The following is an 18,473-nucleotide window of genomic DNA, read 5'->3' as shown; positions in this document are numbered from 1 at the left end:
TGGCGGAGGATTATCCTTTGAATGCGGAGGCTGGTGGGGTGATAAGTGAGGACAAGGGGGACCCTAACATGGTTCTGGGAGGGAGAGGATAGTGCGAGGGCGGATAAGCGGGAGATGGTCCGGACACTGTTGAGGGCCCTGTCAACCACCTTGGGTGGAAAACCTCGGTTAAGGAAGAAGGAAGACATGTCAGAGGAACTGTTTTTGAAAGTGGCATCTTCAGAACTGATGCTACGGAGGCGAAGGAACTGAGAGAATGGGATGGAGTCCTTACAGGAAGCGGGGTGTGAGGAGCTGTAGTCAAGGTAGCTGTGGGAGTCGGTAGGCTTGTAATGAATATTGGTGGACAGTCTTTCACCAGAAATTGAAACAGAGAGATCAAGGAAGGTAAGGGAAGTGTCAGAGATGGACCATGTGAAAATGATGGAGGGGTGGAAATTGGAAGCAAAATTAATACATTTTTCCAGGTCCAGATGAGAGCATGAAGCAGCACCGAAGCAATCATCAATGTACCGGAGAAAGAGTTGTGGGAGGGGGCCGGAGTAGGACTGGAACAAGGAATGTTCCACATACCCCATAAAGAGACAGGCATAACTGGGGCCCATGCGGGTACCCATAGCCACACCTTTTATTTGGAAGAAGTGGGAGGAGTTTAAAGAGAAATTGTTCAGTGAGAGAACAAGTTCAGCCAGACGGAGGAGAGTAGTGGTGGATGGGGATTGTTCGGGCCTCAGTTCAAGGAAGAACCTAGAGGTTCTGCTTCTTAACCTGGTACCTAGCTCGTCATACCGACCATACAGCCTTCTGGACGTTTGCTCTTTGCTACAGAGAACAGTGTCACTCTACCTCACAGTACTGTCCCCTACTACCACCATATTCCAGTTTGGTCCCCCCTGCTTGAACGGCTCCCTGTTCTATGGTGCCTTGGCTAGCCTGTTCATCCACCCTGTAGACCTTGCTTTCATTCACACAGGTTGTGAGCATTTCAAACCTGTTTGACAATTGCAAAGCCTGAGGCTGCTCCACTACTGTCTGCTTGGCCCCTTTACCTGCCTCACTCACAGTCACTTCCTCCTGTCCTTCACTGCTGACCAAAACAGAACACCCTATTCTAAGAGGTGTGACCGTATTCTGGAACAAAATGTCCAGGTATTTCTTGCCCTCCCTTATGTTGTGCAGTGTATGCAGTTCGGCTTCCAGATCAGTAATCCTGATCCGGAATTACTCTGGCTGCTTACACTTTTTGCAGACGTGTTTGTCCTGGATAGCCTTCGCATCCAACGTTCCCACTTGCGACAGCTGCATCATAACATAAGTAACAATGGCAGGACAGGTGTTATTTAGTTAATTTAATTTAATTACTTTCTTAACTAACTTTGAATAATTTCTATTTTTGTTACAATTAACTGTGCTTATTAAATGCTTGTACCTCTGACAACTAAAAGTTATACGTTTCTTAAATACACAGATATGTGTTTTAGGTGTTTAAAGTTAAAATAAAATAACTTCCTGGGGTCACCATTGACCAGAAACTTAACTGGATGAGCCACATAAATTCTATGGCTATAATAGCAGGTCAGTGGCCGGATATCCTGCGGCAAGTCACTCACCTCCTTACTCCCCAAAGACTTTCTGTGGTAAAGTGAGGTACCCTGTCCCTTTAAGAGAATGCAAGTGTACTGATCATGTGACAGCACTGATGAACCACTTCACAGTGCGAGCAACTGGGAACTGTAAGGCTAGTTCTGGAGGTTTCTGAGTGAGCACATATGATCTGGTGCTCTGCCCTGTGTCTCAATAAATCATCACTGTTTATTCTTACATCAATCTCTCCCAGTTATTGATTGCAAGAAGCAATTTATGAGAACACAGGAAGACATGCAGTTAGAGTTCAGTTGGCCAACGAACTCATTTACCCAAGACATAAAAGTGGTGACAAGGATAAAAACATTGCAAGCACTCTGAGTGTGAGTCCACAAGATGGATGAACAGAACATTGGAAAGAGTATCTGTACTTACTTGTAAAATAGGCAACAGCCAGCAATCAGAGCAGAAAGCAGTGCTGCAGTTTAAAATAAAAGAAACCCTGCAGAATCGTGATCATGGGGGTCCTGCCAAAACTCAAAAAGAGCGCGAAACCCAGCAGAGAAAAGCTGACAGCTGCAGAGACAGAGTTAAAAACTCTGCTCTTAAAGCAGCAATACATTTAAAAGGGTAAATAAATGAAAAATAGCTGTGGACAGAAAATTATAAGAGACCCCAAAGAGAGTGTGACTCCGCAGTAAGCCAAACACTTAAATTCGTCATTACTTGGAAAGCCTATTTGAAGCGCAGTCCCCTTGCAGTTATTCATGATGCCGCAGTTCGGGGCGTGTCGATCCATTCAGCCCCCTTTCAGATAACTGGTCTCAGGATGTCGAACACCGAGCGTTCTTTTTTACCGATAACAACATCGCAGGGGAGGAGAAGAAAAGGGCAATTCTTTTGTCCTCATGCGGGTGCAACACGTGCGAGCTGATCCACAGCCTTATGTCACCAAGCACCCCAGACTCGAAGACTTTCGACAAGTTAATAAAAATTGTACAGGGCCACCTGAGACCAAAACCCTCAGTTACCATGCAGCACTTCAAGTTCAATTCAAGGAACAGGCTTCCAGAGGAGACAATAGCTGACTATGTGGCCGTTTTAAAGGCATTAACTGAACATTGCAAATTTGGAACATCCATTAGTGATATGTTGAGAAAGCGGCTGATATGCGGGATTGGAGATGATACTATCCAAAGGCGTTTGCTAGCTGAACCTAGTCTAGACTTCAATAAGGCATTAGAATTAGCTACCATGATGGAGAATGCTGTTATAAATTCCGAAGTTATAAAAGCTATACAAAATGGCGCCGTCCATCTGGTCAAGTGGTACAATCTGGCAACAAAAGGCGCGAAAACTTCGGACTCCATGAAAAAACAGGAAATGCTCCCTAGCTCCAGACCATTGAAAAACAATGGTACTGCAGTGAAAGCCCACAAAATGAATGAAAGAAATACATCCAGGCCTCCAGTGAGTGAACGACAATCAAACAAGTTGAGTGCTTGTTCTACAACCGCTATGGCCATAGCAGCAATGCAAAGAAAGGCTAAAACAACACTATAATGGCAGAAGGAAAAATCGTGAAATATGCCTCATGGAAGAGCCAGGAGAAATATAATCAGACATCCATTCTCTATATCACCTTAAAGTGGGTAGAACCGAGCCAATTCAAGTAGTCACTACTGTGAACGGAGAACCCATTAAAATGGAAGTTGCTCCGGGACCGTCGATGTCCGTCATTGGAGAGCATACATTTAGATATCTGAGTAAAGGAACCCATCCTTTGAAGTTAGAAGTTTTGGACACAAAGCTGAGGACATACACGGGAGAAAAAATAAATGTGGAAGGGGTATGTCAAGTCAAGGTGCAGTATGAGGATCAGTCTGCAAAATTACCCCTATTTGTAATGTCAGGCAGAGAATCGAGTTTCCTCGGAAGGAACTGGCTGGAAAAGACAAACTTTGAGGGGCCGCTAAGTTCCCAATTCGAAACCAGAAGTGTTGCTGCAAGAAAAAAGAAGTATGCAAAGTCCCAACGGGAGAAGCCCATAGAAGTGTTACACCAGGACAGAATTCAAGCTGAAGTCAGCATCCTTCGAAAGGAAATGGAAAATCTATAAAAGGATTTTCGTGCGCTACAAAATTCAATCAGCTCCCAATTTGTGCCATGAAAATGATATGGGGTAGGATCTTCTGGTCGGCAAGCAGGGGTGGGGCCTGCCCGCCGACGCAGGATGACGTCAGGTGGAACTCCCAACGCCACCCCGCGTCATTTCCATTTTTAGGTCGGCGGGGGCGCAGCCGAATCAGCTGTGCGCCCGCCTACCTGTCAACGGCCTATTGAGGCAATTTGAAAAGCATTTAACATAATTAATGGACCTGCCCATGCAACCTTAGGGTTGGTGGGCAGGCCGGGAGCCCTTGCGGGCTTAAGAAAAAGCATGAAACCTCATCCATGGGCGGGATGACGTTTCATGAGAGTTTTTAAATATCTAAAAGTGATGGACATGTCCCAACTCATGTGACAGTGTCACATGAGGGACATGTCAGGGAAATTTTGTTTTCGTCTCTTTAACATTTTTAAATTTGGAGCCAATCTCCCTGAGGCAGCACTTAGCCTCAGGGAGATCTGTGCGCTCTTTCACACGCATGCGCGAAAGAGCGCACTCTCAGCTGAGGGAATTACCCCCACCCCCCCGCCCGCACAGGAAGCGCATAGCGCTTCCTGGCGGACGTCACACTGGGTGGGCCTTAATTGGCCTGCCCACATAAAATGACGCCGCGCCCCCGATCAGGGGCGCTGATCGGAGGTGCGCCTGCTCGCACTCACTCCTGCATTTCCCCCACAAAATTTTTCCCATGAAGAAGGAAAGGAAGAATTAAGTCTGTCTCTGGCCGAGTTGAGGAACAAATTAGCTGAGAAGGGGCAACGATATGCGATTCTCCAGGAAACAATTAATGAGAATAGGAAAGGATTGGAAGAGCTGAAACAGCAGCTGCGTAAAAGCTCTGAAGTTTTAAAGCTAGAAGGCCCTGAATTCCCAGAAGAGCTGTCGGAAAACCCAACTACAGAGCTCATTCACGTTCAGCTTGCGCCTGAAGGTAATCCAGCCAGCAGAGAAATTAAACAGAAGACAGAGATATGGGTCAGTGCTCCTATGGAAAGGACACGCAGGAAGAAAAAGATAAATTATTGACAGTCCTCGTAAAGAAAAACAATAAGATTTTTTTTTCCTTTTCCTCTTTCTCCTCACACATCAGGTAGCTCTTCACTGTTTTGCTTTGTGCTTGTTGCCCTTTATCTGTTTCAGCTTGGAGTGGAGGGGCAGCAGGACTGAACATGACTGTAACCGGAAGATGATGAAGTCATCCACTGAGGGACATAGTGGGCAACTGCCCCTGAAAAGATGGCCTCAGAAACACCAGCCAAGGTTGTTGGGCTTCGATGCTCAACCTGTCAAAGAAGGCCTCCTGAGAGACTTGACTGTAAATAGTTGTTGTGTAAATAGTTAGTGTTTTAAGCTTATTAGCTGTACTTTTAAGTAAAGGGGAGGGATGTGGTAAAGTGAGGTATCCTGTCCCTTTAAGAGAATGCAAATGTACTGCTCATGTGACAGCACTGACGAATCACTGTACAGTGTGGCAACTGGGAGCTGTAAATCTAGTTTTGGAGGTTTCTGAGTGAGCACATATGATCTGGTGTTCTGCCCTATGTCTCAATAAACCGGCATTGTTTATTCTTACATCAGGCTCTTCCCATTATTGATTGCAAGCAGCAATTGATGAGAACACAGGAAGGCATGCAGTTAGAGTTTGGTTGGCCAACGAACTCATTTACCCAAAGCATAAAACTTTCCATCATCTGCAAGGTACACGTCTGGAGTGTCATGTAATACTCTACACTTTCCTGGATGAGTGTAGCTCCAACAACACCCTGCAGAAGCTTGGGCAAAGCAGCCCACTTGATTGGCATCCCATACACCACCTTAAACCATTCACTTCCTTCAACATTGGCATAAAATTCCTTGCCAAGGCTTCTTCATCAGATATCTGCAGTCTCTACAGCCTAGGAGGACAAGGACAGCAGGTGCAGGAGAATACCACCATCTGCAAGTTCTCCTCCAAGTCACGCATCATCCTGACTTGGAAACATATTGTCATTGCTGCGTAATTACTGGGTCAAACTCTTGGAACTCCCTTCCTAATAGCATAGTGGGTATACCTACACCACACAGACTATAGTGGTTCAAGACAGTGACTCACCGCCGCCTTCTCAAAGACAATTAGGGATGTGCAGCAAATGCTGGCCTTCCCCGCAATGCACACACCCCATGAGCATGTTATTTGCAAAATGACATAGTTATGACCTCCAACGCCATTTTCATCTCAGCTCATGGTGCAACCACCAGTCCCTGCACACAACCACCAAATCTGGGCAGTATAATTTGGGAGGTGATCATTTGGAACATCCTTTAGGGGGATCATTGGCTGCAGTGAGGGAAAATTGTAAATAGGTTTGGCACTCAGCTTCACTGTAGCCACCTGTGGGTTTGGTGCCTTAATGATTTCCAGTATTTGTGGTTAGTATATGTTCAAGGCTAAATCTTGTACATGTTGGGTAGATCTTCCACTTTGGGCTCAATCAGCAAACTTGGTGCCTGCTTTGAGAAGATTCTCCTACCTTCCCCCAAGTTTCCACTCAAATTTATTTGCATATCACTGACATAAAATGTGCCATCAACTAGCACAAATTGGACAGTAGTTTTAAAAATTTGCTTTCCAGTTTATTCCTTGATACATCCAAGAGTAGTAACTTGGTGTGGACCGATTAATGCAGCTGAAAACGAGTTTGTATTAAAAAAAGATTTATTATTCAGTGTCAATCCACCACACATATGTAACCCAATTTTACTTTAGTAAAACTGAATTTTAAAAAATTTCAGAGCCATTTGTTAGTCGCATTGTGGTGCAGTAGTCATTTTCTTAGTAAATCAGAAAATTTACATTCAAAAACTTTAAAAATATTCCTTTTTATAGTCCTTGTGTCCAAAAGAACAAGCTTAATTTTTGCAGCTTCCTCAAAGGCCCACAAACTACGCAATTCATGGAAAGTCACGATGGTAATTAATTCAAACTTGGGGCATGGCCAGTTTTATGGACGGGGCCAATTTCTAGTATGCTGAGTTTTAAACTTGCACAACAGAAACTCAAGTTGTGCTGAATGCAATTTGCATTTTAAATTCTACGGTCTATTGCATGAGTTACACAGATTTTAGGTGAATTTTACAACCAAGTGGAAACTCTACCCCACAGTATAGATCAGGGGACAGCTACAGTTCACTTGTGTGTTGTGTTTTATATATTTTAACCCAATAATATTGACTGCAAACCAGTTAAACCATACTACCCAAAAACAAATATATCTTTATCTCATATCACTAATGAGGACAGTGCCCATGTACAGCTTCCATATAATTCATGTACTTTCTATGTGTTTCAGCTTTTAAAAAATGTATTGTGCACATTTGCCAACTAAATATGATCTATTACTATTTATAAGAAGAGGTAACAGGACACCATTAACACTGGATCAGAAAAGATTTTTTTTCATTTGCATTTGCCAATAAACTCATTTGTTATTTGTTTTCCAGTCTACACTTTCCACTCAAAACTGGTTTAAGGAAAGGAGGATGTCTTGTTTTATTTTGTTTGGCCAAAGGGCTGTTCATGATTGTTTATCATTTGAGTTATTAGTCTTAAGGTCTTGTGGCACAGTGGGTAGCATGACTACATCTGAGCCAGAAGCTCTGGGTTCAAATCCCACTCCAGGGCTTGGTGGCCACAGAAAATGCATTCACAAAGTAGCAAAGCAGGTTGATTGTCAATCCGCAAAACTTTCCAACACACCTATGGCAGGCGGTAGGAGCGGTTGAGACTCCTAGTGGTACCCCTCAAGCTATAGCCTCTGCCTTCAAGCTAGCGACCTCTTCCAGGAAAAAAAAAGCTATGGAATGCAAACGTAAACATGTGCTTTATCTGCGTCAGAACCCATTAGGCATCGCAGAGTTCAGAGAGAAAGCCCATAAGGGTTCCTATATTAGCAGATTTCTTCATGATAACTGTCGTAACATATGATTGTTAGTCCTCTCAAATTCTAGCCTAAATATTCTTTATTTATATTGACTTGACAGTATTAGATTTTATATAACTGTTCAATAGTATGACATTAAATGACAAAATATAATGCAAATTGCAGTATATTGGAAGAATCTGAGAATTGGGGAATATACGGTATAAGGTGTTAATTCTAACTATGTGATATTCTAATGAGACACAGTATAGATCATCATATACAGGAAGAAATGCAACATAACATGATATTGCTCTCTCTTGTAGACCTCATGGCAAGATGAAGCCACTGTAAGATGCTTCTTTTTTTAATTAATTTATGGGATGTGGGTGTCGCTGGCTCGGCTGGCTTTTAATGACTATCCTTAATTGCCCTTGAGAAGTGGTATGAGCTGCCTTCTTTAATTGCTGCAGTCCACATGCTGTAGATACACACAAAGTGCTGTTAGGGAGGGAATTCCAGGATTTTGACCCAGCAACAGTGAAGGAAAGGTGATATATTTCCAAGTCAGGATGGTGAGTGGCTTGAAGGGGAACTTCCAGGTGGTGGTGTTCCCATGTGTCTGCTGCCCTTGTCCTTCTAGGTGGTAGCGCTTGTGGGTTTGGAAGATGCTGTCTGAGGAGCCTTGGTGAGTTCCTGCAGTGCATTTTGTAGATGGCATACACTGCTGCCACTGTGCACCGGTGGTGGAGGGAGTGAATATTTATGGATGGGGTGCCAATCAAGGGGGCAGCTTTGACCTGGATGGTGTCAAGGTTTTTGAGTGTTGTTGGGGCTGCACTAATCTAGGCAAGTGGACAGTATTCTATTACACTCCTGACTTGTGCCTTGTAAATGGTGGATAGGCTTTGGGGAGTCAGGAGGTGAGTTACTCGCTACAGGATTCCTAGCCTCTGACCTGCTCTTGTAGGTGGGTGGCATTGAGGAGCCCTAGCAAAACTAGAGTCAAAGGGAATCAGGGGGAAAACTCTCAGCTGGTTGGAGTCATACCTAGCACAAAGGAAGATGGCTGCAATTGTTGGAGGTCAATCATCTCAGTCCCAAGACATCACTGCAGGAATTTCTCAGGGCAGTGCCCGAGGCCCAACCATCTTCAGCTGCTTCATCAATGACCTTCCTTCCATCATAAGTTCCGAAGTGGTGATGTTTGCTGATGGTTGCACAATGCTCAGCACCATTCGCAACTCCTCAGATACTGAAGCAGTCCATGTCCAAATGCAACAAGACCTAGACGTGGTCCCTCAATGAAGAGTCTAAGTTGCTGACAATCTTCATTACATCATTTGGGAAGTTTTGTTTCAACAGAAACAATGTTTCAGCATCACCTCAGACCAGAAATCTTCCAGAGTCCAGTTCAGTTTCTGGTCAGTGGTAACCCCCAGAATGTTGATAGTGGGAGATTCAGTGATGGTAATGCCATTGAATGTCAATGGGTGATGTTTAGATTCTCTCTTGTTGGATATGGTCATTGCCTGGCACTTGTGTGGCATGAATGTTACTTGCCACTTGCCAGCCAAAGTCTGGATATTGACCAGGTCTTGCTGCATTTGGAAACGGACTGCTTCAGTATCTGAGGAATTGCAAATGGTGCTGAATATTGTGCAGCCATCAGCGAACATCCCCACTTCTGACCTTATGATGGAAAGAAGGTCATTGATGAAGCAGCTGAAGATGGTTGGGCCTAGGGCACTACCCTGAGGAACTCCTGCAGTGATGTCCTAGGACTGAGGTGATTGACCTCCAACAATTGCAGCCATCTTCCTTTATGCTAGAGATGACTCCAACCAGCTGAGAGTTTTCCCCTGATTCCCTTTGACTCCAGTTTTGCTGAGGCTCCTTGATGCCACACTCGGTCAAATGCTGCCTTGACGTCAAGGGCAGTTATTTTCACCTCACCTCTGGAGTTCAGCTCTTTTGTCCATGTTTGGACCAAGGCTGTAAGAGGTCAGGAGCTGAGTGGCCCTGGCAGAACCCAAACTCTTGCAAAAGGTAAAGAAGGAAATTGACTCTATGTTAAAGCAAGGGGTTATTTCACCTGTGACAGAACCAACAAGCTGGTTGCTTCCCACTGGGGATGGTTCCAGTGCCAAAGACCAATGGATCTATCGGAATTTGCATAGATTTTACCCAGCTGAACAAAGCAGTTGAATGCGAAGTTCATCCTGTGTTGTCTGGATAAAAGCTTAGTAAAATTGGGAAAGTGTTCAATCTTTACAAAGCTAGATGCAAATAGTGGTTTTTGGCAACTGTCCCTCAATGAAGAGCCTAAGTTGCTGACAGTCTTCATTACATCATTTGGGAAATTTTGTTTCAACAGAAACAATGCTTCAGCATCACCTCAGGCCAGAAATCTTCCAGAGGCAATGGCAAACATCCTAGAAGGACTGGATGGAGTCATATGTCACATGGATGATATCCTGATCCATGGATCCATTCAGACAGAACATAAAACGAGAGTGTGAGCTGTGTTCCAAAGCCTTCAGGAAGCATGACTTACATTCAGTAACAAATGCGAATTCTCACAGCTGACTGTCAAGTTCCTTGGGCATATTGTGGATGCATCCGGTGTCAGAGTTGATCCACAGAAGACAAGAGCAGTAAGGAGTTCCCAGCTCCTCACAACGTGACTGAGTTCCAGAGATTCATGGGTGTGGTAAACCAAGTTGGAAAGTTCTTGCCCAACCTAGTTGGCATCAATGAGCCACAGCGTCAAGTGTTACAACAAGACAATAGATAGTGCTGGAAGGAGACACGAGAATTGTTCTGAGAAAATCAAAGGGATGCTGATATCACCTGATATTATAGCCTAGTATGACCCAGAGCTATTTGGTGCTGTACTCTTTCAGATACAAACTAACAGAAAGCGTAGACCAGCTTACTACGCATCCTGTTCACTGACAGACAATGAACAGAAATATGTAGTGATAGAGAAAGAAGCATTAGCCACTACATGGGCTTGTGAAAAGTTTGCAGATTATGGTCGTTTTTTTTCCTTATTCATTCATGAAATGTGGGCTTCGCTGGCTGGGCCAGCATTTATTGCCCATCCCTAATTGCCCTTGAGAAACTGCCTTCTTGAACCGCTGCAGTCCATGGAATATAGGTACACCCACAGTGCTATTAGGAAGGAAGTTCCAAGATTTTGACCTAGTGATAGTGAAAGAACGGCAATATATTTCCAAGTCAGGATGGTGAGTGACTTGGAGGGGAACTTACAGGTGGTGGTGTTCCCATGTGTCTGCTGCCCTTTCCATCTAGATAGTAGTGGTCGTGGGTTTGGAAGGTGCAGTCGAAGGAGCCTTGGTGAATTCCTGCAGTGCATCCTGTAGATGGTACACTCTGCTGCTACTGTGTGTCAGTGGTGAAGGGAGTGAATGTTTGTGGATGTGGTGCCAATCAAGCGGGCTACTTTATCCTGGACGGTGTCAAGCTTCTTGAGTGTTGTGGGAGCTGCACTCATCCAGGCATATGGAGAGTGTTCCATCACACTCCTGACTTGTGCCTTGTAGATGATGGACAGGTTTTGGGGAGTCAGGAGGTGAGTTACTCGTCGCACAATTCCCATCCTCTGATTTGCTCTTGTAGCCACAGTATTTATGTGGCTAGTCCAGTTCAGCTCCTGGTCAATGGTAACCCCAGGATGTTGCTAATGAGCGATTCAGTGATGGTAATGCTATTGAACATCAAGGGGCGAAGGTTGGATTCTCTCTGGTTGGAGATAATCATTGCCTGATACTTGTGTGGCGCGAATATTACTTGCCATTTGTCAGCCCAAGCCTGGATATTGTCCGGGTCTTGCTGCATTTGGACATGGACTGCTTCAGTATCTGAGGAGTTGTGAATGATGCTGAACATAGTGCAATCATCATCGAACATCCCCACTTCAGACGTTATGATGGAAGGAAGGTCATTGATGAAGCAGTTGAAGATGGTTGGACCCAGGACACTACCTTGAGGAACTCCTACAGTGATGTCCTGGAGCTGAGATGATTGACCTCCAACAATTGCAGCCATCTTCCTTTGTGCTAGGTTTGACTCCAGCCAGCGGAGTTTTCCTCCTGATTCCCTTTGACACCAGTTTTGCTAGGGCTCCTTGATGCCACACTTGGTCAAATGCTGCCTTGATGTCAAGGGCAGTCACTCTCATCTTACCTCGGGAGTTCAGCTCTTTTGTCCATGTTTGAACAAAGGCTGTAATGTGGTCAGGAGCTGAGTGACCCTGGCAAAACCCAAAATGGGTGTCATTGAGCAGGTTATTGCTAAGCAAATGCCCCTTGATAGCACTGTTGATGACCGCTTCCATTACTTTATTGATTATGGAGAGCAGACTGATGGACTGGTAACTGTGTGGGTTGGATTTGTCCTTTTTTTGTGTACAGGATATGCCTGGGCAATTTTCCACATAGCCGGGTAGATGGCAGTGTTGTAGCTGTACTGGAACAGCTTGGCTAGGGGCGCAGCAAGTTCTGGAGCACAAGTCTTCAGTACTATTGCCAGAATATTGTCAGGGCCCATAGCCTTTGAAGTATCCAGTACCTTCAGCCGTTTCTTGATATCACATGGAGTGAATCGAATTGGCTGAAGACTGGCATCTATGATGCTGGGGATCTCTGGAGGAGGCCGAGATGGATCATCCACTCAGCACTTCTGGCTTAAGATTGTAGCAAATGCTTCAACCTTATCTTTTGCACTGATGTGCTTGGCCCCTCCATCATTGAGGATGGGGATATTTGTAGAGCCTCCATCTCCAGTGAGTTGTTTAATTGTTCACCACCATTCAAGACTGGATGTGGCAGGACTGCAGAGCTTAGCTCTGATCTGTTAGATCATTCAGCTCTGTCTACCTTATGCTGTTTGGCACACACATAGTCCTGTGTTATAGCTTCACCAGGTTGACACCTCACTTTTTTCAGGTATGCCTGGTGCTGCTCCTGTCATGCCCTCCTGCACTCATTATTGAACCCCTGTCTTGATGGTAATGGTAGAGTGGGAGATATGCTGGACCATGAGGTTACAGATTGTGTTTGAGTACTGCTGCTGATGGCCCACAGCGCCTCATGGATGCCCAGTTTTGAGCTACTGGATCTGTTTGAAATCTATCCCATTTAGCACAGTTATAGCGCTACACAACACGTTCGACAGTACCCTCAGTGTGAAGGCGGGACTTAGCCTCCATAACAACTGTGTGGTGGTCATTCCTACCGATACTGTCATGGACAGATGCATCTGCAGCAGGCAGGTTGGTGAGGATGAGCTCAAGTATGTTTTTCCCTCTTGTTGGTTCCCTCACCACCTGTCACAGACCCAGTCTAGCAGCTATGTCATTTAGGACTCAGCCAGCTCAGTCAGTAGTGGTGCTATCAAGCCACTCTTGGCGATGGACATTGAAGTCCCCCACCCAGAGTACATTCTGTGCCCTTGCTACCCTTAGTGCTTCCTCCAAGTGATGTTCAACATGGAGGAGCACTGATTCACCAGGTAATCAGCAGGTTTCCTTGCCCATGTTTGACTTGATGCTATGAGACTTCATGGGTTCCAGAGTCAATGTTGAGGACTTCCAGGGTAACTCTCTTCTGACTGTGTCCCACTTTGCCGCCACCTCTGCTGTGTCTGTCCTGCCAGTGGGACAGTATATACCCAGGGATGGTGATGGTGGTGCTGGGACATTGTCTGTAAGATATGATTCCCTCTGAGGATGACTATGTCAGGCTGTTGCTTGACTAGTCTGTGAGACAGCTCTCCCAATTTTGCACTAACCCCCAGATGTTAGTAAGGAGAACTTTGCATGGTCAACAGGGCTGAGATTACCATTGTCGTTTCTGGTGCCTAGGTCGATGCCAGGTGGTCTGTCCAGTTTCATTCCTTTTTTGTGACTTAGTAGCGGTTTGTTACAACTGATTGGCTTGTTAGGCCATTTCAGAGGGCACTTTAAGAGTCAACCACATTGCCGTGGGTCTGGACAATAGATTTCCTTCCCTAAAGGGCATTAGTAAACCAGATGGGTTTTTACAACAATCGTTTCATGGTCATTATTAGACTTTTAATTCCAGATTTTTATTGAATTCAAATTCCACCATCTACCATGGCCGGACTAGAACCTGGGTCCCCAGAGCATTACCCTGGGTCTCTAGTCCAGTGACAATGCCACAATGCCATGGGCTTCTTCAAACACAGGTAACATTTTCTTGATTGTAGTAGGCTACTATGTTACGAGGCTATGCCCCTTTATTTTGAAAATATGATTTTTCAGCTTTCAACTGACTGGAAATATTGCAATTTGAACTGAGACAGAGAAAACTGCTTTAAAAAGCAAGGCCACATTCCAAGGTTGGAATGAAAAACAAACACATCACCCTTAGGGGAATTTGAAGAGAGAGACATTTCCTATAATCCAGGCACCCATCGAAACTCATAACTGTCTAAGGAAGAGACATTTAAAATGCAAAGTTCTGGATATTGAAACAATGGTTGCCACAGATACACCCCCCAAAACCCAAAACCCCTTAAAAATACACAATGGGTGAGGCATTTCAAGGCAAGGCTGGCAGACACTAGTGTGAAATTACAAGTGACATAGGCAGTATCAAGAAAGTGAAAGTGAGCACTGAAGAAGAGTCATATGGCCTCGAAACGTTAACTCTGTTTCTCTCTCCACAGATTCTGCCAGTCCTGCTGAGAATTTCCAGCATTTTCTGTTTTTATTATTTTTGTCAAGAAAGCCTTCAACAGAGGAAACAAGCTGAGGGCTCCCTCTCTCTCTTTTGGAATAAGCATGTTTGTGTGTGTGTATGTGTGTGTGTGTGTGTGCAGGGCCAAATAGATGACATCACATCTTATTATTTTACTCAGGTTTAGGAGCTAATAAATTTGCTCTTTCTTTGACTCAACAAAGCCTTGTTTGATTGGCTCTTTTTGACAGCTTAAATAGTTAAATACATTCTGAGTTGGAAAAAGAAACTTAAACCTTTGTTGCGGCCAACCAGGGAGGTTGAACAGAAGGGGGCCAGTTCACCTCTTCTCACTTGGTCACAACAACTACGACAGATAGATGGAAGTCAAGCAACTGCAGGGTCACACTTCTGAAGCAGTGATTAGACCGCTGAAGGAGATATTTGCAACACATGGGCCAGGATTTTGCCATCATCGAGCTGGCTCAGCAGGGGCAAGCGGGAGCGGTCGGCAAGCCCACCACTGCCCCCGATCGGGCTGTGATCACGATTTTGCGTGCTGCAGCACTCAGCACTGCCTGTGTGTAGGGGGAGGAGGGTGAACGCGGAAGTTCATGCAAGCTCCCTGAGGCACTGAGCTGCCTCAGGGAGATGAAGAATTTTGAAAATTAAAAATAAAGAATTCTAAAATGTTAAGATCATGTCTCCTCATGCAACTCTGTCACATGAGCAGGGGCATTTTATGAATGAAATGTTAAGTTTTTAATTTAATTTTTCAATACTGTTGGAAACCTCATCCCATCTATGGATGAGGTTTCCTAAAAAATCCAAAGGCCACGAAAAATTTAATTCAATTAGATCTATAATGGCCTTAATAGGCCTGTTAATTGTCGGCGGGCGCGCTGCCGACTCCCGCGTGTGCCCACCAACTGAAATATCGCGCGAGTGTGCGATGACATCGGGACACTCACCCGATGTCATCTCGTGTCATTTTACTCTTGATCGGATCAGGTACGTGCCCACCCAACGAGCGAAAAATCCTGACCATGAAACCCCAAACCTTGTAGCTCGAGCAATGGACTGCAGTTTGCCAATGAATACTTGAAAGGATTCACAGCATCATATGGATTTTTCCATACTACTAGCTCACCAAGAAATCCTCAAGCCAACAGTGAAACTGAAAGACGAGTGCGTGCAGTGAAAGCATTGCTGAAGAACAATGACAGCAACTTGCACTTCTGAGCTGCCGCTCAACATAGCTCCAAAACAGTTTAGCTTCATGTGAATTCCTCATGGGAAGAAGACTGAGATCTCAACTCCCTTCTGTCCCACACACACTCATGCCGTTGTACCATTGATGACTTGAACTAGGTGAGGAAGAAAGAGGACGAGGATGTATCATTCTAGCCAAATGTAGAACTATGACAAATATCACAAAGCCCGCTACCTTGCAAAACTCCAACCAGGAGAACCAGTTTGGATCCGAGACCAAGTTCGCTATGGACAAGTAGTTGAATGGACACCACATCCACCTTCCTACCCCATCCAAAAGAGATAATGGTATGGTAAGCCAGAACAGACATTCACTAGTCGGCACACAGAAGCTAACTTCTACATGGTCAAAACAGTCATCTACCAAATCGGACAGACCAGAGATGCTGCATTCAGCTACCAATCCAGATGGCTATCTGACTGGTGAACCTGATTCATCTATTAATTCTCTTTCTGCTCAGCAGAATCTGAGAGATCATCCACAAGACTCAAATCCCCAATCTGCTCCAAAGGAGCAGAAGTCCATTCGTGTGGAGTAGTGAAATCACCACAGCGTTTGCCCCTATAACATGAGATATTGAAATCAGATACTTGGGGGAGATGTCATATAAGGGGTTAATTCTAACTGTGATACGCTCATGGGACACAGTGTATATCACAGTGAAATGGTGCAACATTACACGATCTTGCTCACTGTAAGATGTTTCTCAGTAACGTTATAGTTTTCCTTATCTCAGAAAACCCTGTTAATATTCTGTGTTGGCACAACGAGACCAAGAATATCATACAAATAATGTAACGTAAGGTGATCACTTTTGGCTTTCTGGGCTGCCTTTATGACTTTCAGTTCAGCCTATGAATGCTACAAACCCCCTAAAGAGATCAACAAAGCCCAGTTCCCAGACCAGGAGCAACCAGCTCCAGATTCCAGGTCATCTGCACAGCTGCATGTTTCCTGACCACCCTGAGAACTTTCTGACCTTTAAAAGAAAAATGTCTCATTCTTATACTATTCGGCTAGCTGGAGCAGTGTATATGCAAACAGGATAGGTGCAAGTTTGCTGAGGTTATGTAATTAGGTGTGGTTATGTAATTAGGTGTTAGCCCATTTCTAATCTTTCAGTCTTCATCTCTGATCTAGAAACTTTGTTTAATTTTGACTCCTTAATAATATTTACTGTGAAGTCTCAGCAACAGCCCTTTATATTGATATGGGCCATCTCTTGCTCTGGATGATTATCATCCTTTGTCTAGTTTCCAAACTGTCTTTGCTCACACATTTGTGCAGCAGTCATTGAGCTAAAATGCGAAAACAACCCATATTGGGATACTTTGACCAATGTAATCCATTTGAAGATATTCTAACATTAACTGCATCACTCATTAAAATATTTGATGTTACCAGTCTTAGCTGTGAGATATCATTCCATTTTTCAAAAGGAGTGATGTGGCTTCACCAGCCAATGCGATTGGAAATGACTTGCACATTAATTGAATCACACACAGCTGCTTCACTCAGGGGGATTGGGTATGTCACATTGGCCCAGTGAGATTGAATATGAATTACTCTAGAATCGGATAATATAAGATATCTACAAAATGAGATCCTTTATATTTAACCTGGTTTCTTTTTGTTCATTATATAATGGTATGACAGTACAGAAAATTTCTGGTTGAGGACATGGCAGATCAATCATGGAGATTTCATTAGCTTTTTTCACTGGAGAGAATTAAAATCCACTTTGCCAGAATAAAAAGTATCTTTTTTTCTGAAAATGGGGCTGTGCAATTATGCAGCAGTTATTGAGTGTTAATTCATACAGTATACATTAATGTATAGTACAAAACCTGGCTTTCATAAATGTTTGTGCTGTTACTCCTCAGGTTTACCTGCTCTGATTGTGGCCATTTCTGTAGGGTTTACAAAAGCCAAAGGATATGGAACAGCAAATTAGTGAGTATGTGTAGAAAAGTGCTCCTTGCAAAAATTGCTGTGTTATAACTGCACCATCCAGGACTTGATGCTAAATTATTTATTCCAATTTTTAACTGAGGTCTCTTCTTCCCAGCCAAGTTAGTGTGTACATAACATAATGCTACAGTTCTTCTGGACCATTGACTGTTCTGCTCAGCCAGTTCACAGTCACCGGTTACAATCACAAAATCTGCTAGTTTCTCAATAAAATGACGAGAATAACAAGGGAAGCAAAGCAATGAGTATTGTACAATATTTTCAGTCTGACACCAGTGGTTGAATTTTACGTATCTCGATCGTGGTGGGGTGTCCATTCCAGAAGCCAGTACATTGCTGACTCCCGCCCCGTCCTTTGCAGGATGATGAATAATACATGCAGTGACCAATTAATGGCTGCCTGGTGGGGAGCTGGCCAACAGCATCGGGAAGCGCGCCCCATCGGCCATTGAAGGCCAGAGGACAGAGGACAGAGGGAGCAAGCTGTGACACGGAAGAAGGTCGCAGCTACTCATTTAAAAGGCCCTTGGCATGGGATTGTGGCAGCTACATCAGGAAACATTGTTTGAGCACATGAGAACTTGTGGTGGAGATCTTGAATTAACTTAAGCCATTGGAGTAGGTAAGTGATTATTTTTAAATGTGTATGATTGTTCTTCTAGTTGGGAAGTATTCAGGATCTTTGCCAGGGAAGAAATAGCATTTGAATGTAGCTGAACTATTACCCTGATGAATATCAAGTGTTTAGGGAGACATTGAACATCAGGCTGTTAAGTTTCTGTGTCGCTCCACAGATGGCCGAGGGGACAGAGCCAGGAGCTGGGAAGGGCAAAGTATCAGGAACGGAC

At 44.3% G+C, this 18,473-nt stretch overlaps 1 protein-coding gene across 1 annotated transcript in view; it reads left to right on the top strand.

The window, feature by feature from the left end:
- Window positions 1-18,473, top strand: part of adgrb2 (adhesion G protein-coupled receptor B2) — a 1,091,625-nt gene that overhangs the window by 903,638 nt on the left and 169,514 nt on the right. Inside the window, exon 22 of the mRNA XM_078566906.1 lies at window positions 17,538-17,607. Coding sequence (XP_078423032.1) covers window positions 17,538-17,607 — 70 coding nt within the window. The remainder of the gene's footprint in view (window positions 1-17,537; window positions 17,608-18,473) is intronic.

Source organism: Cetorhinus maximus, chromosome 21, assembly GCF_964194155.1.
Source record: "Cetorhinus maximus chromosome 21, sCetMax3.hap1.1, whole genome shotgun sequence".
NCBI lineage: Eukaryota > Metazoa > Chordata > Chondrichthyes > Lamniformes > Cetorhinidae > Cetorhinus > Cetorhinus maximus.
Note: the sequence above shows the minus strand (reverse complement) of the source record. Positions and strands in the feature narration are given on the sequence as shown.